The sequence below is a fragment of the Acomys russatus genome, chromosome X, assembly GCF_903995435.1.
Source record: "Acomys russatus chromosome X, mAcoRus1.1, whole genome shotgun sequence".
Lineage (NCBI taxonomy): Eukaryota > Metazoa > Chordata > Mammalia > Rodentia > Muridae > Acomys > Acomys russatus.
Genome location: NC_067169.1, coordinates 76768725 through 76791957, shown reverse-complemented (window position 1 = coordinate 76791957; position 23233 = coordinate 76768725). Strand labels below are relative to the sequence as shown.

General features: G+C 43.7%; 1 protein-coding gene across 1 annotated transcript in view; it reads left to right on the top strand.

Annotated features, from left to right (window-relative positions):
• Window positions 1-13703: 13703 nt before the first annotated feature.
• Trmt2b (tRNA methyltransferase 2 homolog B) overlaps window positions 13704-23233 on the top strand; it is a 38660-nt gene continuing 29130 nt past the window's right edge. The window contains 7 exon segments of the mRNA XM_051141571.1: window positions 13704-13909; window positions 15011-15065; window positions 17961-17994; window positions 17997-18023; window positions 18026-18087; window positions 18922-19021; window positions 19999-20069. Coding sequence (XP_050997528.1) covers window positions 13716-13909; window positions 15011-15065; window positions 17961-17994; window positions 17997-18023; window positions 18026-18087; window positions 18922-19021; window positions 19999-20069 — 543 coding nt within the window. The 5' untranslated portion in view covers window positions 13704-13715.

The window sequence follows — 23233 nt, the reverse complement described above, 5'->3', positions numbered from 1 at the left end:
TTTTTTTCATTCTGATGCACTTTTATTTACTTAAAATTGTAGCAAGATACTTTTCCAACCCTTCATAGATTCAGTTTTCATTTTGATAGATAATTAGAATCTCATATGATTTTCCGCATCATCTAATACCTCTAACAAAACAAGCATCCTTAAAGTGCCTGATTTCAACCAATTATGAATGCCTATCCTGGAAGACGCCCCGGCCCCCCCCTGCCCCCCCCGACTCCCCAAGGGCTATATAGCCTTTGTTCTAGCTGATTAAAGTTAACTAGCTCCTGAAGTAGTTCCTGGAGTGTTTGATCTCCATCATGCTTACAGCTTTCCAGGGCCTGCATCTCATCTTCTGTTCTTCTTGCCCTGGTGGGCTGGTGGCCAACAGCCCCTCAGGGAAGAGGAGAACCACACCAGTACTCTGACTGCTGTGTATTTTTCACCCAATGAATCTTTACTTCCCTGCAAATTCAATCTACCAGGCCATGGTATGTATATCTTGTCCTTCACGGCCTCTATTACAGTTCTAGGAAGTGTTGTTGACTAGAACTAAGCCAGCCCTGTCAGATAATTATAATACAAGTTTTTTGAAAAATGATTTTTAACTTTATGTGCATACATATGTGTCTGTGTGAATTTATGTGCACCATGTGCATACAGGCGCCTGTGGAGGCCAGAGGGCATCAGATCCTCTGGAACTGGGGTTGCAGGCAGTTGTGAGCTGCTAGATATGGGACCTAAACCTGGATCTTCTGCAAGAGCAGTATGCACTGTTAACCATGAGCCATCTCTCCAGTCAATACATGGTAGTTGTAAGAAGGAATTCTGTAGCCTTTCACATATCTTTCTTTTTTTTCTTTTCTTTTTCTTTTTTTCCCTTTGTTTTTTTGTTTTGTTTTTTCAGACAGGGTTTGTGTGTGTGTGTGTGTGTGTGTGTGTGTGTGTGTGTGTGTGTGTGTGTAGATTTGGCTTTCTTAGACTCGCTTTGTAGACCAGGCTGACCGGTCCAGAACTCACAGGGATCTGCCCGCCTCTGCATCCTGAGTGCTGGGATTAGAGACATGCGCCACCATGCCCGGCTCACATATCTTTCTTCTACAAAACTAAGAAGGTTTGACAATTTTCTACATAGTCCACTTCCTTGTTTTTTTTTTTTTCTGATAACAAGGTCAAACAAAAGGTTATCTTGATTCCAGTGTTTATCTCATTCCACAAAAGTGCTTTTTACCTATGACATGCCCACTTACAGATTTTCTGCCCAAAGAGTCTAACCTTTAGTATAATATGAGATCTTTCCTTTTCCTCTTACGATTGTAATGGTTTCTCTTTTTCTAGAAGAGCATGTTTTATTGGATTAAATAAATACAAAGGGGTTAATGGCAAAATAATTTCATTTTGGCTTCCTTAATCTCTTTTCTGTCTTTACCCTTCAGGGTCCCTGAAGGACAAAATTGCTTTATATGAGTTTGCTTGGATGTGTGGAGTAGGTGGGGCCACTGAAGGAAAAGATCTTTCTTTTGCAGTAGCCAAGGTGGTGACACTTGGATCACTGAATATTTATTGAGCTTTTCTGGGCACTTAGCTCTGTGCACAGCTAGAGAGAACACCAAGATGAGAAGGGATGTCCAAATGGAAGGGCAGGGGAAGGAAAAGGGGAAAGTTTCAGTGTCAGAGAAAAGAATAGGCTGGCAATCCACAGAGAAGGGTAGTAGAGAGAAGAAAAGGGAAAGAGAGCAAAGGTGAACTCTCGGGCTTAATTTTACATGATAGCATCAGAAGGGCCCAAGAACCACTATGGCAATGGTCTGAGCTTGGATTTTGAGAGCCTTTAGAACAGTTAGGATAGTCATAGATTCAGTTAAATTCACCTGCTTGAGGGTGATTAAGACGTAAAAGACCTCTTTGTAAAAGTAGCTATAAATGTGTTTTTGTGCGTATACACTATATGTCCATTATTATTAATTGCATCATGCTGGCTATCAAACAAAAGCACTCTTCCTCTGAGTTAAAACCTTAGTCTCTAACATTTTTGTTTGTATTTTGTTTTGTTTTGTTTTGAGATAAGGTCTCACTATGTAGTGCTGGCTGTCCTGGAACTCACTATGTAAATCAGGTTGGCCTTGAACTCACAGAAATCCACCTGCTTCTGCCTCCTGAGTGCTGGTACTAAAAGAGTGTGCCAACACACCTGGCTATTTTTTGGGGGTAGATTTATTTGGTATCGCATAAATGCACACCATGTAAGTTACAGAAAGTTGTGGGATGTCATGTAAGTGCTGGGAATTGAACCCAGGTCCTCTATAAGAGCAACAAGTACTCTTAACCACTGAGGCATCTCTCTAGCCCTTTTGTATTTTTTAAATATGTATTATATGTGTATAAGTGTATTTACCTGGATGTATATATGTGCACAATATGTGTGATCAGAGGCCTCAAAGTTCAGAAAAGGGTGCTGGATCTCCTGGACCTGGACTTACAGACAATTGTGAGCCATTAGGTGAATGATGTGAACTGAACTCGGATCCTTCACCCATTCATCCGGCCAGCCCCCTAAAGTTTTTGAATGATAATAGCAGACATTTATTGTTTGCTTGTTGTGTTTATGAACTCCCACTTTCCCAATATCAACTCATTTAATCTTCATCATGATCACACAAGGGTAGATACAACTATGATTCTGATCCGGCATGGAACAGCTAAAAATAACTTGCTGAAGTGCACATACCTTTTAAGTATCAATGTGGTCCTCCCCCTGCCAGATAATCTTTATTGCTATTTACTATGGTAAGCATCACTTAAAATTGATTTTTTTTTATATTTATCTACTGCACGTGTGCAGGGTGGGGGAGCATTCATGCTACAGTGCTTGTGGTACAGGGGTCAGAGGGCAACTTTTGGGAGTTAGCTCTGTCCTTCCCTATGTGGTATTTGGGGACTGAATTCAATCCATCAGACTCAGAGGCAAGTGTCTTTATTCAATGTGCTATCTCACTGGCCCAGAGTATAATATTTACTTGAGACAGGGTCTCAAGTAGCTCAGGCAGGCCTTGAACTCACTATAACCTTGAATTCTTCATCTTTTTGCTTCCACTTCCTGAGTGCTGGGATGACAAGCGTGAACTAATCAAACCCAGTTTATGTGGTGCTGGAGATGAACCCTAGGGCCTTGCACATGCTAGCAAACATTATGAGATACACTGCTAGCCCTAGTTTTTGTTGTTGGGACAAAGCTGAACTCCTTAGTGTAGCCTGACTCAGGACTAGGCCTGAGCCATCTTTCCAGTTATCAATGTGCTTTTGAATCTTGGCCTGACCCAGTACTTTCTATTATTTAAGGTACTGGGCTTTGTTTCATTCCTTCCCTGGGACTGATGTATTGGCTTGCACATAGTAAACATGCAATGCTTTGAATGAGCTGAAACACCAACAAAATGTGCTTGCTATTTAAGGTCAACTACATATGCATTAAAAACTAGCCTAGTGCATGGGGGAAGGTTTGCAATTGCAACACTTGGGAAACTGAGGCAGGAAGATTAGCCGGTGGTGGTGGTGGCACACACCTTTGATCCCAGCACTTGGGAGGCAGAGATAGGTGGATTCCTGAGTTCGAGGCCAGCCTGGTCTACAGAGTTCTAGGACATCCAAGGTTACACAGAGAAACCCTCTCTCAAAAACAAAACAAAGCTGGGCGTGGTGGCGCTCGCCTTTAATCCCAGCACTCGGGAGGCAGAGGCAGGCAGATCGCTGTGAGTTCGAGGCCAGCCTGGTCTACAAAGTGAATCCAGGATGGCCAAGGCTACACAGAGAAACCCTGTCTCGAAAAACCAAAAAAAAAAAAAAAACCAAAACAAAGAGTTCAAGTCCATCTGAACCTGAACTGGCCATCTTTTGTAACCAGTGGAGGGATTAGGATCCTTCAACCTACAGAGTGTTCTGGGATTGGCGCCTAGCAGAGTCCCATAGCCAAACATTAGGGGACGCTCTGGGAGTCCTGAGGAAGAAAAGGAGGAAAGATTGGTGGAGTCAAAGGAGTCAGGGCCACCAGGAGAATACGGCCCACAGACTCAATAGCCCCTGGATTCATGGGGGCTCCCAGAGATCCAGGAGCCTGTAGGGGTCTGCCCTAGGTCCTCTGCTGAGTAGCTTGGTAATCTTGTGGGACTCCTAATAGTGGCAGCCAGGGCTGTCCCTGACTTTCTTGATCCTTTTCCTCCAACTGGGTTGCCTAGTCCAGTCTTGATGTGATGGTATGTGCCTGACCTTCTTCTTTTTCTTGTTTGTAATTAATTAATTTATTATGTATACAGTGCTCTGCCTGCATGTACACCTGCAGACCAGAAAAAGGCACCACCAGATCTCATTATAGATGGCTGTGAGCCACCATGTGGTCTCTGGAAATTGAACTCAGGACCTTTGGAAGAGCAGCCAGTACTCTTAACCTCTGAGCCATCTCTCCAGCCCCGGAGCCTGGCCTTCTTGTTATGCCATGTATGACCAATGTCCCTGGTTCCTGGGAGGCTAGCTCTTTTCTGAGGGGAAGTGGAAGGGGTGGATCTGGGGGAAAGGGAAGGTGGTGGGGGAAAGGAGGAAGGGAAAACTGTGGTCGGGATGTAATATATGAGCCAAGAATAGAAAAACAAACAAACAACTTTCCCATTTGTAAATAAATAAGGGAAAACTCTCTACAAGAGTTCAAGTACAGCCCATGCTGCACAAGACCCAAACAGAACTAAACAAAACCCCAGCAACAACAAACAGCAGGCAAACAAAACCACCAAACCCCAAACAAGACAAAACATTTTTCCATTGCCACATAAGATAGAGGGGGAAGGAACGCCAAAAAAATTCCCTGGTTCATTGTAGGGCTTTTACCATAAGACAGAACTTAATGATATAGCCTTGTTCCTTTTGTCCAAATCTTCCAACTCCTTATACATGGATACTTGAAATTCTCTTGAGGGAGGGAGGAATGGGAGGATACAAGGGATGGGATAACCACTGAGATGTAATATGAATAAATTAATAAAAAAATAAATAAAACTCTCAAAAAAAAAAAAAAAGAAAATGCTTTATGTTGGACATGTATGTAATCCCAGCACATGGGAAGTTTACATAGTAAACTACAGGTCAGCTAGGGCTGCAAAGTGAGACTTTGCTTCAAATTTTAATCTCATTTTAGTTTGTTAGTCAATTGTGTATGGAGGGTGGGGGTTTCATGTGGGTGGACGCACCTGGAGGTCAGGACTGTGGTAAGCCCAAATTCAGGAGACCCTCCCACAGACTCCTGGAGACCAGCCGGATGGAATTCACAAAGCGTCTTTTTTTATTGAGCAAACTCCAGAGCAAGGACCCTCGATTCCCCAGAAACTGAGAAAGGTGGCTGTGCCTCCTCCTTAAGGTACAGGGCTTATATAAGGTGCAGAGCAGGGAGGCCTTGAGCCAAGCTGCAGGGAGACTTGTTTTTTTCTCATCTGTTGTAACATTGTGGGTTCTTCACCTCCTGAGTTGGCCTCCAGGTGTGGGGGAAGGAGGGGAGCTCTCTGTGGGGGTAAGCCAGAGGCTTAACACAAGATGGCTTTTGTTTAGCTCACACAATAGCTTGCAGCAGTCCGTTCTTTTCTTCCATCATGTGGGTAAGGGGGATGGAACTCAGTTGCTGCTTCTTTGAAGGGCAAGTGAGATGGAAGGGTTGGTAAAGAGCTTGCTGCCAAACCTGACAGGCTGAGTTTGATCCCAGAGATCAAAGGGGTAGAAAGAGAGAAATGACTTTAGCAAGTTGTCCTCTGACCTCCGCACAATGGGTGGTGGCACACAGGAGCTAAATAAACAAGTGTAATAAAAAAAATTAAGAAAAGAAAACAACTATTCTTTGAGTTGGAAAAGTTCATGTGTAGCATCGCTGGGATGGACAATACTATATGTGAATACGATGTGAATTTCTTCCGGATTTTCTTCCTTTTTTATATAGATCCCTGTTTGATGAGGAGAAAAGAGTGGTGGTGGGCTGGGCTGCAGAAAGGAACTTGGGGTGGGGGTGGGGGGAAGTCCCGCAGGCAGCCGAGACAGCAGCACTTCCTAGGAAAGGTTCCGGTACAGAGGACCAGGTGGGGCTGCCGGCGGGCTGGAGGAGGAGCCCCGCAGCGCTGGGAGGAGCCAGGGCAAGCAAGCTGGAGCCTCGCGCCAGGAAGTGACTTGCAACCCCACCCCCCCCCCCCAAATCCCCTGCGCAGCCAGCTGGCTCTTTGGTTTGCCGAAGCACGTCCTTTGGAGGCTTTAGTGACTCCGAAGGAAGGAGCAGTGGGTAAGTAGCCTGGAAAAGCCAATGTAGGGAGAACTGTCCCTTGCACCCAAGTGTCTGGTTTGGGACAGACAGGCGGGGCCAGGGATGCCACCCAGGAAAGCTTTGCAAGGTCGCAGCTAGCCTAGTGTCTACCATCGCAGCCTCCCTCCCCCTCTCTTCTTCAGTTCAGCCCTGCAACCTGCCTACAGTTTGTGAGCTTTTGGTGGATTGTTCTAGCGCCTGTCTGTTAGCCCACATTTCCCATTGCTGTGGTAAAAAGACTCTGGCAAAAGCAGCTTTAAGGGAGAAAAGGTTTGTTAGGCTTAAAATTGCAGCTTCCAGCAATTCCTTACGAAAAAGTCAAGACAGCAACTTGAAGCAGCTAGTCACATCCACAGCCAATGGCACAGAGAGAATGAATGCATACATATTCCTATTCGGCTCAGTTGGAACAGTGTTATGAAGTCAAGACTGAAACCCAGAGATAGTGCGCACAGTCGGCGGGGTCTTTCCACAACAAATTAATATTATCTAGACAAACTCCTCCCAAGTTGTCCACAGGGCCAACTTGATCTAAACCATCAATTCTCTTTGGGAGTCAAATGACTTTTTCACAGGGGTCACCTAAAACCATCCTAAATGTCAGATATTTACAGATTCCTAGCAGTAAGCAAAATTACAGTTATGAAGCAGCAACAAAAATGTTAATGGTTGGGAGTTGAGTCATCAAACCATGAAGAGCTGTATTAAAACATTAGGAAGATTGAGAAGGATCTCGACTACCCCTCCCTATGTATCTATCAGTACATAGTCTATCTACCCCCTGATACAGCCTCCACAGTTAAAGTGAACCCTCACACTCTGGGACACACTTGTTCAGAGAGGGGATTGGAGGACTGGTCAGGAAAGGAGGGACCTGACTGCACGTGGTTTGCAGTGGGACACATTAGTAAATTAATTTCCCCTAAGGAAACATTAACTATAGATGGATTTTCCAGTCAGTGATTAATCCTGAAGCAGGAACAGAGAAGTGCCCCCCTCCCCCCCCTCTCTCACACACAATCAGCATTTATATTTAAAATGGAGAAAACTACAAGAAGAAATTAAGGGGTTTTCCCCCTGTGATCCGTTGCCCTCTGTGACATTAGAAAACAAAGAAAGTAGAACTTGCATGGTGGTATTGCCTTCGTCATGAAAAGTGTATTTAGCTGCAGAAATCATTAAATGCAATAATTGACTCTTTACTACATGTGCTCAAAAAGCAGGGGCCTATTTTTTCCTTTTAGTTTTTGTTATTTTGGAGAGCATGTTTTAAGAGCCCAGGCTAGCCTCAAACTCATGGCTCTCGTGTCTCAGACCCTCCAGTGCTCAGATTGTAAGCTCAAGCCACCATATATCATCTTTTTTCTTTTCGTGTCTGAAATTACATTTTTATTTACTTTTTTCTCCCTGAGGTTAGGTTCTCACCATGTAGCCCTGGCTGGCCTGCCTTTGAACTTTGGATTCTCTTTCCTCCAACTCCCGAGGGCAAACGCTGGAATTGCAGGTTTGCACACCAGCTCTGGTGCTAAGGATAGAAGCCAGGCTTCCTCTGTGCTGGGCAGGCACTCTACCAATTGAACTACATCCTCAACCTTCATATTTTATTTCTTACCTCCTACTTCTTCCCTAATTTCTTCTTCTCACTGTCCTTTGTTATTTTCCATATCCAATATATACATTTCTCACATCCTTTTTTGTTGTAGTTGTTTTTTTTTTTTTTTTTTTTTTTTTTAGAGACAGGGTTTCTCTGTGTAGCCTTGGCTGTCCTGGACTCACTTTGTAGACCAGGCTGGCCTTGAACTCACAGCCATCCACCTGCCTCTGCCTCCCAAATGCTGCATTTCTTACACCTTGATGATCATAGGGTACACGATTTTGGTAGTGCTAGCAGGTAGTTCTTGTCAGGCCACAGCCTCTCCACACTCTAGTGGGCACTCACTTAGAGGATAAGAGGTTGTGTGCATGCCTCATTTAAAAAAATATTATAAAACTGTATTTAGCCTCAAAACTCTCCATTGTAGATGTCAAGGCACAAAGAAGCTGAGTGACCCAAATGGCATGCTTTGACTCAGTGTAAGGAAGGGGAGTTGAGCACCTGCTGTATGATGCATAGTCCTGAGCGCCTCATGAAGGTGTAAGCTGACTTAATTCTTACTACAGCCATGAAATGTAGGCATTATTAGTCCTGTTCTTATAGGTGGTGATCTGACATTCATTGTGCCTGTCCAAAGCCACAGAGGGAGAAGTAGAACCTGGACTAGAATATGGATTCGGGGATGGCTGGAGAGATGGCTCAGAGGTTAAGAACACTGCTCTTCCAGAGGTCCTGAGTTCAATTCCTGGCAACCACATGGTGGCTTAAAAACCATCTATACTGGGATCTGGTGCCCTCTTCTGGCCTGCAAGTATACATGCAGATAGAGCACTCATACATAAAAGTAAGTAAATATATCTTTAAAGAGAATATAAGTTTGGCGTCTATTAACATTTAAAAAGTATATGTATTTGTTTTTATTTTATGTGTATGTCTGAATGTATGTCTATACACCACATGTGTGCCTGTGGAGGCCGGAAGAAGCAGGTGTTGGAGTTACAGGTGGTTGTAAGCCACCATGTGGGTGTTGGGAAACCAAATGCAGGTTCTCTTTAAGGGCAAAAAGTGCTCTTAACCACAGAGCCATGACTCTAGCTCCTATTCAGAACTTTAAAGATTAAATTAGCTTACAAAGTAGCAGATTCCCTTGTGGGATTTTTCATACATCCTAGTTTTGATTGTCCCTTATCCTTTTCTATTTATGTATTTTTGTTTCTTTCCAGACAGGATTTCTCTGTGTGTAGCCTTGGCTATCCTGGAACTCACTTTGTAGACCAAGCTGGCTTCGAACTCAAAGAGATCCGCCTGCCTCTGCCTCCCAAGTGCTGAGATTAAAGGAGTGCGCCATCAACACCCAGCTTATTTTTAGTTTTTTTTTTTTTTAAAGTTCTTTGTGTATTCTGTGTATTAATCCTCTGTTAGATGTATGGCTAGCAAAGATTTTCTCATGTTCTGTAGGATGACTCTCCATTTTTCTTTTGCTGTATAAAAGCTTTTTAGTTTTATGAGCCTCAATTACCCAACCATTGGCCCTATTTCCTGAATAACTAGTGTCCCGTTCAGAAAGTCCTGACCTCTGGTAAGATTATGGCATTTTTTTCCTTGTAGTTTTTTTGTTTGTTTTGTTTTGCTTTTTCTTTCTTTGGGTTTTGGGGGACGGAGGGGTTTTGGCTTGAAATTTTTCCCTCTAGTTTTAGGTTTTTTTGTTTGTTTTGAAACAGTTTCTCTGTGTAGCTCTGGCTATCCTGGAACTCACTGTAGACCAGGCTGGCCTTGAACTCAGAGAGCTTCCTGCCTCTGTCTCCTGAGTGCTGGAATTAAAGGTGTTGCACCACCACCGTCCAGCTTGTTTTAGGTTTCATGTTGAGGTTCTTGATCCATTTGGAGTTGAGTTTTCTGCGGAGTGAGGAAAGATCTATTTTCTTTCCTCTACACACACCTACTCAGTTCTTCCGGTACCACTTGTGGAAGATTCTTTTTGCAGTGTTAAGGACTAGACCAATAGCCTTTCTTTTCTTTCTTTTTTTCTTCTGGTGATAGGAATTGAGCCCAAGGCCTTATACATACTAGTCAAACACTTTTCCTTTAAGCTAGTATGATGCCAGCTTTAAAGCCTTTGTTCTTTTAATTTTAAATTTGCGTATTGACTTTATGTATATTAGCAGTTTGTCTGCATGCCTGATGCCCATGGAGGTCAGAAGAGAGCATTAGATTCCCTGGAACTGAAGTTACAGATGGTTGTGAGGTGCCCTGTGGGGGCTAGGAGTCAAACCTGTGTCCTCTGGAAGAACAAGTGCTTTTAACCACGGTGCCATCCGGCCAGCCCCAAAGCCCGAGTTCTTAAGTATGACAACTGATTGCCTCTTATGGGTGTCAGTAGATGGTGAATGCTATTGTTAACATCTGACGTATGGACCAGACCAAATATTGCCTGTTAGACATTTGAAACTTTCCTCCCAGACCCAAATAATGCCATCCTGACAAAATCCAAGGCAGAACTCAATAGCTGAAGGTATTTTCATAGCAGATCATCAATAGGTCATCATGCCAAGTTCATGCACATGTTTTGTGACACTTAAGAACAGTGCTCAGCCAGGCCCGGTGGCACAGGCCTCTAGTCCCAGCTACTCAAGAGGAAAAGACAGGAGGATCACAAGTTCAAGGCCTACCTGAGCGACACAGTGAGTTCAAGGCCAGCCTAGAATATGTAGTTTAGACCCTGTGTCAAAATAAAAAGTAAAACGAGAGCTGGTGACATAGCTTAAAAATAGCATGCTTGCTAGCATAGCTACTAGACTTGGTGTCCGGTACTGTAAGAAAAGACAGAAAAAGGAAAGATGCTTATGGAACACCGGATAGATATCCTATCTTAGTCTCCTTTCTCTTGCTGTTGATAAACACTGAGAGCAAACGCTGCTTGGAGAGGAAAAGGTTTATTTCTGCTTGTAGCTTGTTCATCACTGAGGGCATACTGAAGCAGAAGTAAGGGAGGAGTGCTGCTTGCTGCCTTGCTCGCTCCTCATGGTTTGCTCAGTCTGTCTTATACAACCCAGGAACACTAGTCCGTGGCTGGTACTGCCCACAGCGATCTGGGCCCTCTCCCATGAATTGATAATCAAGAAAATGCACCACAGGCTTTCCTACAGGCCAGTCTGATGGAGGCATTTTCTCAGTTGAGATTCCTCTTTCCACATGACCCTAGTTTTTGTCAAGTTGACAAAAACCTAGCTAGCACACACACGAAGGGAAGGGAAGGGAAGAAGGGGAAGTCCTGTAATGGAGGAAGGGGGGATTCCCTCCCGAAGCACTGTGATAGAAGCACTGACAGATGCAGTGCCTTCTGCTGTCTTCCAAGAGTTACATTTCTTTCAGAGTTGTCCTCAAAGTTCTTCATCTAATTCCTTTTTTGTGCTCTCCAGCTTTATTACCTCCCCCTTTCGGTCCCATGATATCCTTAAATGCACTGTGGCAGTAATAACACAAAAGAGCTGTTGCCAGGTGCTGGGCACCGTGCTTAGAGCCTTACAGATGTCATCTCTAATTTTCAATTGAGTACTTTTTTATGTAGGGGGGTGGATTGGATTTAGGGCCTTGTACCTGCTAGGCAAGTGCCCATTTCGTTGATCTACACCCTCGACAATACATGCTACTTTTAAAAATTAATTCTCTTATCTTAGCTCTTACAGCTACTATATGAGGGTAGGTATCATTATGGTTCTCTCTGTTTTACAGATGCAAGAAAAGGAATGTCAGAGGAATGACTAACCTGCTAGAAGCCATCTAGCTAGTAAGTGTTAGAGCCAGCAGACAGCCCAAGCTCATTCTGTCGTTCTCTTATTGCAGAGAAAGCCCAAAGCTTTCATATGTCCCTGCTGTCTGACTGTATTCATTGCTTTCTTTCCCCCTTGTGCCTTTGGATAATGTTCTGGCTATGTTATTGCCTATATCATAGACACTTCCATTGGCCTCTGTAGCTCCGTAGGCGCTGCTTCTCCTTCTTCTTTATTCCTCCCTCTCTCTCTCCCCCCCTTTCTTTTATCCCTTCCTTCTTTATCAGGATCTGATTATAGGTGTTGCTTCTCCTTTTTTATTCCCCCCTCTCTCTCCTTTCTTTTATCCTTTTCTTCTTTGTGAAGATCTGATTATGAACCCTGGCTATCTAGAACTCAACTTACTTGCCTGTGCCTCCTTAGCCCTGGGATTACAGTTGTGCTATCAGTCTTGACCTTACTGGTTCCTCTTTTAAGTCAGTAGCATCTCTCCCAGCTGTCTTCTAGGTGGAGTCACTGGCCTAGGGTTCTCTTCTCTGTATTCAAAGTTCTGTTTTGTATGATAACTTGTGCTCTCAGAACTGCTTAAACAGATCTTTACTTCTCCATCCTAGACTTGTCTGCTCTGAGAAGCTGTTGTTGAGCATGCACCAGGAAACATGTTTTTTTGGTAGCTGGTTATTTATGTATTTATTTTGGTACTAGAGATTAAACCAAGGGCCTCACACATTCTAGGGAGGCATTCTACCACTGAGGTATACCCCTAACCTTCATATTTTAGGCAATGTCTTATATAGCCCCAGCTGATCTGAAAACTGCTCTGGAGTTTAGGCTGGCTGAAAACTCGTAAGAGATCTGCTTTTTTCTGTCTCCCAAGTGCTTGGATTCAATGTGTATACCGCCACACCCAAATTTTTTAAAAAAGATTTATTTGCTATTAATACAGTATTTTGCCCTCATCTTTGTCTGTATGCCAGAAGAGGGCACCAGATCCCATTGTAGATGGTTGTGAGCCTTCATGTGGTTGCTAGGAAATTGAACTCAGGACCTCTGGAAGAATAGACAGTGCTCCTAATCTTTGAGCCATTTCTCCAGCTCCACCCAACCTTTTTTAAGCCTCCTCCCCACCCCCGCCACCTCCCTCTCTTGGTTTTTCGGGACAGGGTTTCTCTGTCTAGCCCTGGCTGTCCTAAGCTCACTTTGTAGCCCAGGCTGTCCTTGAACTCACAGAGATCCTCCTGCCTCTACCTCCTGAGTGCTGGGATTAAAGGCGTGCACCACCATGCCCAGTTGACATCTCTTTTTTGAGACAAGGTCTCAAGTAGCCTAGGCTGGTCTCAAAATGCAACATATAGCTAAGGATGACCTTGAACTTCTTTTTGTTTGGTTTTTGGTTTGTTTTTGTTTGTTTGTTTGTTTTGTTTTTCAAGACAGGGTTTCTCTTTGTAGCTTTGGTTGTACTGGACTTGATTTATAGATTAGGCTGGCCTCAAACTCATAGAGATCCGCCCTCCTCTCCCTCCCCCAGTGCTGGGATTACAGGTACGTACTACCTTGTGCCCAGCTGACCTTGAACTTGGGATATTCCTGCTGCTAGTTTCTGAATGGTGGGAGTTAAACCTAGTGTTTTGTGCATGCTAAGCAAGCACTCTGCCAACTGAACTACACTCCCAGCTCCTTACTATCATTGTTAAAAAATTCGAGAGAGGATCTCATTAAGTTGGCCATGCTAACCTTGAACTCACTGTGTAGCCTGGATGGGTATTGGCCTTGTGATCTTCCTGCCTCTTGAATTGATGGGATGCTTTTTAGGGTTGCACCATCAAATCTGGCTTAAAACTTTGTCTTACATGCCCTAAGTTGTGTTCAAGAGATGTGTCTTACTGAATATGTGCGTTAATACTGTGCTCGATGATGGGGTTCCATAAGGGTTTGTAAATAAATGAAAAGCTTTATGAATTGGGCTTCCTCATCCACCTTTCAGTGAATGAAGTACAGTGCATGTCTTTGATTGGCAGGCATCAAGAGAAGAGTCCTAATGCACAAGCTGAGATTATTCCTTTCCAGGGTGGGTTTTTTCTCCAAACCAACACCAGATTTGTCACCGTCCTTTTTGGACAGAGCCCATAAGGGAAGTTTCCCCAGTGAAAGAGCTAAGAAGCACTTAAGCAGACAAAAGGATCAGAAGAGACAAAGGCATTTGAGACCACTAGATGACTCCTGGCAGGAGAGGTAAGCCTCAAGCTGATGCCATTTGTTTTCAGCAAGTCAGCATCTATGGGTCCACGGGAGAATCTAGTTTGTTAATATGATTAATGTAGCATTGTGAAGATTGATGAGGACACCTCATCAGGGCAATCTTGAGGACTTGTGCAGCCTAGTAATAGAACTACTTTGGGATTGTAGGAGCTATTCTTGTCTTGGAGCACACCTTTGTCTGAAAGGAGCTCTTAAACTAGGGACTTGCTACAGAAGGTCTATGGAGCTGGGCATGACGGTGCACACTTGTAACTGCAATAATCAGGAGGTGGAGGCAGGAAGAGCCGGAGTCATCCTCGGCTGCATAGCAAGTTTGAGGCTAGCCTGGGCTACTTGAGGGCCTGCCTCCAAAACCAAAGCAAATTAAAGCAATCTAGAATACTAGGAAAATCAAAATCAAAATACTGTTTAGGCATGGTGGTACCTGCCTTTCATCTCAACACTTCAGAGGCAGAAGCAGGTGAGTTTAAGGCCAGCTTGGTTTAAATATACATGTCTAAACCAGCCAGGGCTACATAGTGAGACCCTGTCTCAGAGAGAGAGAAAGAAAGAGAGAGAGAGAGAGAGAGAGAGAGAGAGAGACACACACACACACACACACACACACACACACACACACACACAGAGATAGACAGTGACAGAGTGAATATGAGAATACAATATATGGATTGGACATGAATAGTGCCTTTCCAGCTAAACAAGCACAAATATACCTCATTTTATGCATGAAATGTGTTTTTGAGATCAAATTATATTTTAAAAGCATTAAGCAGGTGAGCATTTTAGAGGAACCCAGGAGTAAAGCTTTTTGTTATATGACTAATTGCCTCCTGATTAATCTGGAATTTTCTTATATTGAATTTTCCCATCTGTTCTGCTTTGGTAAATAGTAGACATCACCAAAATGGGCTCTTCTCCCAGACTTCCATCTCCGTAGGGGAATGAGAGTCAGTTGGATCTTCTGAAGTTAAAAGTAAATCATCAGAGCGGCTGGTGGCAGGAGGAACTTTTGCATAGTAGGTGCTTGGTGCATGTTTAGATAATTAACAGCATGTCTGGATTATTTTATTCAAGGCTGGCTGATGTCGTGACTCCACCCTGGAGGCTGAGCTATGAAGACCAACTCAAGGTCTGTGTCTAGTTCGAGTCGGCTCCCCTACCTCCCGCAGCAGAATGGTGCTAGAGTTACGCAAAGTCTGCTTGGAGAGTTCAGTCCAGTTGCCTCATAGTTTCTTTTTTTTTTTTTTTTTTTTTGGTTTTTCGAGACAGGGTTTCTCTGTGTAGCCTTGGCCATCCTGGACTCACTTTGTAGACCAGGCTGGCCTTGAACTCACAGCGATCCGCCTGCCTCTGCCTCCCGAGTGCTGGGATTAAAGGCGTGCACCACCACGCCCGGCTCGCCCCATAGTTTCTTTTTGTTGTTTGTTTGTCTGTTTTCGTTTTTGAAGCAACATGTCATATAGCCCAGGCTGATCTCCAACTCACTAATGAAGGATGACCTTGAACCTTTTGATCCTCCTGCCTCTTGGATTACAGGAGTGCTCTATCACATTTAACTTTATGCAGTTCCTGGGGTTAAACCCAGGGATTCCTGTATGCCAGACAAGCACTGTGTTAAGGAAACCACATTCCCAGCCCACCCTGCAGGCCTTTAAATTTGGTTTGCTAATGACTCTGACTTTAGGCTAGTTATAGCTTCTAAACTCTAGACCCACGAATCCAATTGCCGATGTTCACCTTTTGTTTTCCTTGTCATTCTGTGTGTTTGAGTAATAGGGCGATTGGAGTTTCCAACACAAGAGTCACCAGGCACACGTGTCTGTTTAAATTTAAGTATAGGCAATTTTGCCATAATGCTTGCTTTGAAAATAAATTTGTTCCAATGGACTGATGCATTAGGGAACAATTTGAGCATTGTGCAGATTTCATGTTTGCCAGGAGCAATTTCATTCATGAAACAAGGAAACTGCCCCCAGTTGAACTGGGCTGTATAAGAATACATACAATACATATGCATGCACATCAGCCATCTACTGGCTTCCTCAGTTCTCTGACAATGGTATGGACCATACCTATTCATTGCTGGTGACCAAACACTTCACCCAGTGCACTTTCAGTTCCTCATACTGTGCCCTAAGTGGTGAGCCTTTTGGCCCTTGCTTCCACAAACAAATCTTAGGTCTTTGGGGGAAAATTCATGCTTTATTATCATATTCTTTTTCTTTCTTTCCTTTCACAAAATTCTAAGTTTATTTATTCTTTCATATGTATGATTATTTTGTACACAGCTATGTGTATGCACTACGTTCAGGCTTGGTTCCCTCAGGGGTCAGTAAGCATCAGATCCTCTGGGACAGGAGTTACAAACAGCTGTGAGCCATCATGTGAATGCTGGGAATTGAACCTGGGTCCTCTGTAGGAACAAGTGCTCTTTAACTGAGGAGCCAACTCCCTAGTCCCATGTTCTTCTTTTTTTGTTTTAGCCATTTGACATGCGTAAAATGGTACTGTCTTGATACATCCTGTGTTGGAAAGTGCAAGAGTGTTCCTACTCGCGTGCACACACACTTACATACACTCAGCTGTAAGAATAACAATAAAAAGCTTACCATGGTGGTACACACATTTAATTCACTTTGAAGGCAGAGATAGGTGGCTCTTTTTTATATTTATGGTTGTGAGCCTAGCCTTTAATGGCTGAGCCATCTCTCTAGCCCAGGTGGCTCTTTTTTAAAAAAGATTTATTTATTTACTATTATGAATACAGTGCTCTACCTGCATATATACGTACACACCAGAAGAGGGCATCAGATCACATTATAGATGGTTGTGAGCCACCATGTGGTTGCTGGGAATTGAACTCAGGACCTCTGGAAGAGCAGTCAGTGCTCTTAACCACTGATCCATCTCTCCAGCCCCCAATAGGGGGCTCTTGAATGGGACGTGAGCCCAGTCTACACAATGAGTTCTAGGCCGGCCAGGACTATATAGTGAGACCCTGTTTTAAAAAACAAAACAAAACAAAGAGCAGGTGGAGGAGAGATGCTTAAGAACACTGGCTGTTTTCCCAGAAGACCCATGTTTAATCCCTAGCACCCAATGGTGGCTCACAAACATCTGTAATTGCAGTTGCAGGGGATCTGACATCCTCTTCTGGCCTCCGCAGGCACCATAAACACACATGGTGCACAGAGATACATGCAGGCCAACACCCAGACACAAGAAAATAAAAGCATGTAAACTTAAAAATCCCAAAGATCCAAAATCAAAGAATGACAGGGGAAAAAAAAAAAAGGCAAGAAAGGAACCGAGGCCCAGATGACAATCTGTATATTGTGGGTACTCCCTGGGAATCTGTAGAAGTCAGGTAAAGGCCGTGCCCAGTAGAAATAAGAATACAAGGCCTGAGAGGCCAGGGCAGGGTACAGAGAACAGGAGCAGCAGGAGCAGAATAGACAGTAGCCCTTAGAGAAAGGGGAATTCAGAGTGCTAGCTAGGTACAGAGCCTGCGCACAGGTTGAATGGAGATGCTTTCTGAAGGCTACATTCAGAGCATTGTAATAGAATCACATCCACCACTCTGCTTTCTTCTCTGAAAGCTGTTTACTTGTGTAGATTACTGATGCATTTCAGAATGCTGAATGCCTAGCTCCGTTTCTCCCATGAGCCCTCCCTTAATGTCACTAGGCACATTTCAAGTGCTTTGCCCCCACGTGACTGGTGGCTACTCTATGGAGAACACATGACAGACAGAGCCGCTCCATTATAGGATTTTCTACTGGGCAGCACTGACATATACTTTAAGTGTTTAATCTTAAAGGTCAGATAAAAAGATGAGCTCACACAGAACTCCCTCTTGACCTTTCCTTAATATCTTATTAAGTCTTTGCCGGTGCTGGATTTCCTGTCTCTGTTATCTGCTAAGAACATATAACCCATGAATCTTGGAGGGCCCTCTTTTTTTTTTTCTATTCTTCGTGGTGAAGCTACATTTGCTTCATTGCCTATATTCTTTCTGTTGCAGGTGAAATTTGAAGCTCAGAAGGAAATTTTACAAAGACTTACTTACAAGTACTCCATGGAGTCAGTGCACAGTGGCTGCACCGCAGTCTGAGGGGTTCCACTGTCGCCTCCATCCTATTATACCTTCTGTCCCTGCCTCCCTAATTCTCACCTACTATGGCCCTGTAATGACGATGTCAGCAGTATTCACTGGGCACTTACTGGGGCCAGGTAACTATCATGCACCAGGTTCTCATTCTTCTGTCTACAATGGCCCTGAGGGCTAGGCACTGTCATTTTGTAAATAAAACTATCAGAGAATACAGGAATTAAGCAATTTTCCTAGGGCACACATCTAGAAAGTGTCAGAGCTAGTGTTTACGTGCTTTGGACTGTTTGGTACAGAGCCCACTTTCTTAGCCACGACCCTTACTACCACCTTAGGCATATTCGAGGCCTAAGTGTGCTTCAAAATAGCAGAGTTTCATTTATGGCAGAAGTTGGCATACTGCGGCTCTTAGACCAAATCTGTCATTTTGTATTACAGCTGAACTCAATCCGTTTGTGTCTGTGGCTGCTTTCGGGGCTCCAGTGTCACCATCAAGCAGTTATGACAGGTGCCATGTGTCCTGCCAAGCTCTTGACAGGCTGGGTTTTCTCACTTCTGCTTTATGGCAAGACTGGAGAGTTCTTTTTTTTTTTTTTTTTTTTTTTTCAAAGTAGTAAGGGAACTCTATTCAAAAGCAAAGCAGCAGCACACAGGTCAGAAACATGCTGTCAAAAGTGACAGCACATCACATGACAGGGTCCTCAGAGGCTTGGCAGTCCTTCCTGCTATAGACTATGTGGATCATTCCAGCCACAGACCTCCCAAGTCGGCATCAGTGGTCCTCATCTGGGCAACATGGCTGCATGCCCTTCCTTGTCCTCTTTGATTTTGTTTGCTCTCCTGGTTTCCTTTCTTCTCCTTCTGTCCTCTCTAGGCTACCATCAATGGCTACCAGAATAAGTCCACCGTTTCTGTGAACCGGAGCCCAGATGGCAATCCAAAGACTATGGGCTACTACCTGGGAACTTGGAGAGGTCAGTTCAAAAGAAAAGAAAACAATACAGTACAGTGACAGAGAAGGAAGAGTACACGCATAACAGTGTCAACAGGAAGGGAAGACACAGTGACCTTAAGAAGGCTGAGTCTTCAATACAGCTCTCGATCACAAGGGTGATCTAGGTTAATTTGTGACAATTATAACAGTGATGGAGATCCCTGCCGCTGCCTCATCTTCATCTAAATGTAATTTGGCAGGTAAGCCAGTGAAGGCCTAGAGTAAATGCTTCTGTTATCACTGCTGCCACCTCATCATTGTCATTGTAATCCTTGTGTTTGCTCCTGTCCATATTGGGAGCAGTGCCCTCATTGTTAGTGCTTCACCATCAATTTCCCATCCTTAGAGACCTGAAAACCAGAGCTCTCTGTGGTGAATCTGCCTTAAAAGAATTAGGAAGGGAAAGGGGTATAAACGTGAGGGAAATCAAAATGGCATTTTCTGAACCGTTCTTCCTGCATCCATTCCTAGATTCCATTCCTGGGCTTTTTATTTGCCCATTTTCAATAAATCTACTTGAAGCACCATCATTTTATATTAGTCACACCGTTTAATATCCATATGCTTTGAACTACAGTTCGTTAAGACAAGCAATCCATTTGGCTTTTCTCTTCATGTGCTGAATTAAATGACTTTATGACGTCAGGGTTCTGTTACTCAGTAATAGACAAAAACCCATTGCATTTTATTTGCCTCTTAAAATCTGAACAGAATGCAGATATCCGTTGCAGGGCACACTCATGGTATGAGAGGACGTGTTTAGGATGAGCGCCATTAAGAAGCGGCTGACGAATGCCTAAACCAAGAAACAATTACGTTTCCTCTGGAAAAAAAAATAGCTGTGTACTCAAATTAGACGTTTTACTTCTTTGTAGCAACATATGCCTCTGAAGGAGGAAATTCCAGCTGCTGGGTCAGGAGGAAAACCATACAAAGAAATCATATTTGTTCACATAGAGGGGAATGTCATCTGTGTACCATGTAACTACCTGAAAGGCATCCCAGAGAAACACAGTCAAGTAGCTCAGGTAAAAATGAACAAGGGCTGGTTGAAGATGACCGGGGGCATTGTAGTCTCTTAACTGCAGTGTCCCTGACATTTTAATATGGGAGCCTGCTGTGATTGCAGGAGAAAGGAGGGGCACTGTACTGAAAGCCTACCTTTTCATGGGGCTAGAACATTGCCCTGGTTTTGTTCCGGGCATGCTGTAGAGTGGGAGGCAGAACTGCTGTTGTTATTAGAAATGTCAAGGGATCCAGGGACGTTACTAGGAGGGAATTATGATGAAGGAGGCACTGCTGAGACCACTGTGTTGTGTCAGCTGTTCAAAATATTTGAAAGGTTAATACTTTCAGCCGAACAAAGAAATACCATGAGAGCTGTAGGCATGGCAGTAAGGCAGCTATAATGAGACTGAGCTGGGGACATAGCTCAGCAGTCCAGTGCTTACTTAGCATGTGGAAAGACCTTGGTTTGATTGCTGGCACCACACACACAAAACAAACTTCTCATGGGATTGACCCCAGAGACATTTTGAATCTGTTTTATGGGTCTACTGCTCAATGCCTACTGTCTTTCAGGCCCTGTACCTGGAGTGGGGGTACAGGAGTGACTCATTTTGTCACTAAAAATTATGTCTGTGCTAACGGGTTTGAATAACAAAAGGTTGGAGCCTTACTGAAGATTGAACTTTACTGAAGATTGAACTAGGCTCCCCAAAAGCTCTTCCCCACCTTCTTCTTTTTGTTTGTTTGTTTTGTTTTGTTTTTCTGAGACAGGGTTTCTCTATGTAGCTTTGTAGACCAGACTGGCCTCCAACTCACAGCGATCCGCCTGCCTCTGCCTCCTGAGTGCTGGGATTTAAAGTATGTGCCACCAAGCCTGGCCTCCCCCGATTGATTGATTCTTATCAGCACCTGCCCTTTTAATGATTTTTGCATCTGACATTGGGGCGCTGCTTTTTCATGGGACACATAGTAAGGTCCAGAACTACCCAAAGCTCTTTTTGTAGGCTAGTTTTCCACAGCTCCTATGCCCCTCATCACCACTTTGTCCTGTTTTTTTTTTTTGTGAGGGATTTTCTATTTTATTCCATTTCTTTCATCATCATCATTTTTATTATTAAAAATCTTTTTCTTCATTCATTTTCATTGTATGAATATTTTGCCTGCATCTATATCTGTTTGACATGTGTGTGCCTGGTCCCTCTGGAGGTCAGAAGAGGCCATCAGATCCCCTGGAACAGGAATTACAGGTGGCTGTGAGCCACTGTATGGGTGCTGGGAATCAAACCCAGGTCCTCTGCAAAAGCAGCCAGCCCTCATAACCTCTGAACCATCTCTCCAGCCCTTATTTGTTTGTTTGTTTATTATTTATTTGTAGTCATTTGCTGTGTGTATGTGTGTGTCTACACCCAGGTACGTGTATGCTGTGGTGTACTTGGGGAGGTCAGAGGACAAGAGTCTCAGTTGTCAAACTCAGGTTTTGAGTCTTGGTATCAAGCACTCTTCCAGTGAGCTGTGCCACTGGCCTCTTGTAAGTAAATATTCTAAAACACTGACCTTTCTTTACATTTTAAAACTTACTTACTACCTTTGGTTTTGAAAGAGGAACATAAAAGGTTACAGCTCTTTGAAGTGAACTCCTTTGGCTGTTTGTCCATCTACAAATGTCACTGAAATCTGACCGCTCTTTACTTCTGGCTATAGGACAGAAATCATTGTTTTCCTTTGCTCCCATCAGAGCTTATGCTTCTCTTTGGACTTATTTCCTGCTTTTTAGCTTCCCTGTCCTTCGTGAAATACCTGTTGTCCTGTTTCTTTGACCATGCCTACCTCATAGCTCTTTTTAATTCACAGTATGATTAATATTTCTCATCTTGAAGAAATTGTAGTGGTTCTTACTTATGTCCTGAACACTGTGCTAAAATTGACCTTGTGTAAGCCACCACTGAACTCAGTTTTCTGTCCCCAGCTTACACTTATTTTCTCTTCCTGTATCTGTCTTATTCCTTATTCTTCTTTTCCACTTAACGGACTGCCTTCTTCATTTGGTTTGTGATACTATCCTCTGATGGCTTTCCTTCTCTCTCCTAAGTATTTATTTTAATTGTGTGCATGGATGGTGTGTGTGTCTGCTCATGGCAGGTGCTTGCAAAGGCCAAGGGCATCAGATCCCCTGGAGGTGGATTCATGGGCAGCTGTGAGCTACCTGACATGGGTGCTTCAAAGGGAGCTTGGGTCCTCTGGAAGAGCAGCAAGGTCTCTCAACCTTTGAGCCATCTCTTTAACCCCAACTTTCTTCCTATCTTGTTGACCACCTCTTAGTGTTTCTCATGAAATCTAAAAAAAAATTAAATTTCTTGGGGCTGGAGAGATGGCTCAGAGGTTAAGAGCATTGTCTGCTCTTCCAGATGTCCTGAGTTCAATTCCCAGCAACCACATGGTGGCTCTCAACCATCTAGAATGAGATCTGGTGCCCTCTTCTGGCGTGCAGATGTACACTATATACATAATAAACAAATACATCTTTAAAAAATTTTTTTTGAATTTCTTCTTTCCTACTATCAATGTCAGCGTCACCAAGGACTCTGCCTGAGGCCTTCTTCTTTCTGAATATATTCTTATGAGCCGGCACCCAACTGTAACTGGTTCCTTGAATAGATAATAAACTAGCAGCTGTACCTTGTATTTGCATTCTCCTGCACTCTTGAGCTTGGGGAGGTCTCCAGAGGCTGCTGAGCACCTTGAGAGAGTCATCTTCTGGAGATCTTGAAATCACTGTTGTCCTAATCGGGTCTTCTCACCGTCTGTACTGTTGCTAGTTCATGTTGTGCTATTTTCTCTTAGGAGAGCTATTCGGTCCATTGCATCATGATTAGCAGTGGCTGTGGTGGTGGTCTACTAGGTACCATTAGTTGGTACTAAGCAAAACAGCTTTTGCATGTCCCCTCTTGAACAGTCTCCTCACGCTGATGAGCATGGCCCTAAACTAAGCCTATCATCTTCCTTTCCCAGATGTTTCCTCCACACTTTAATTATTGGCAGTACAGTGGACTAGAAACGTGTATCATCTTAGCTTCTGTCTCAGTCCCCTGCTTCCTCTTTGGCATCTAGTCCATCTCCAAGTCCTTGTCGGTTTTACTGTTCTAGTAATAGCTTGAATCCAGTCATTTCTACATTGTCAGCCCGT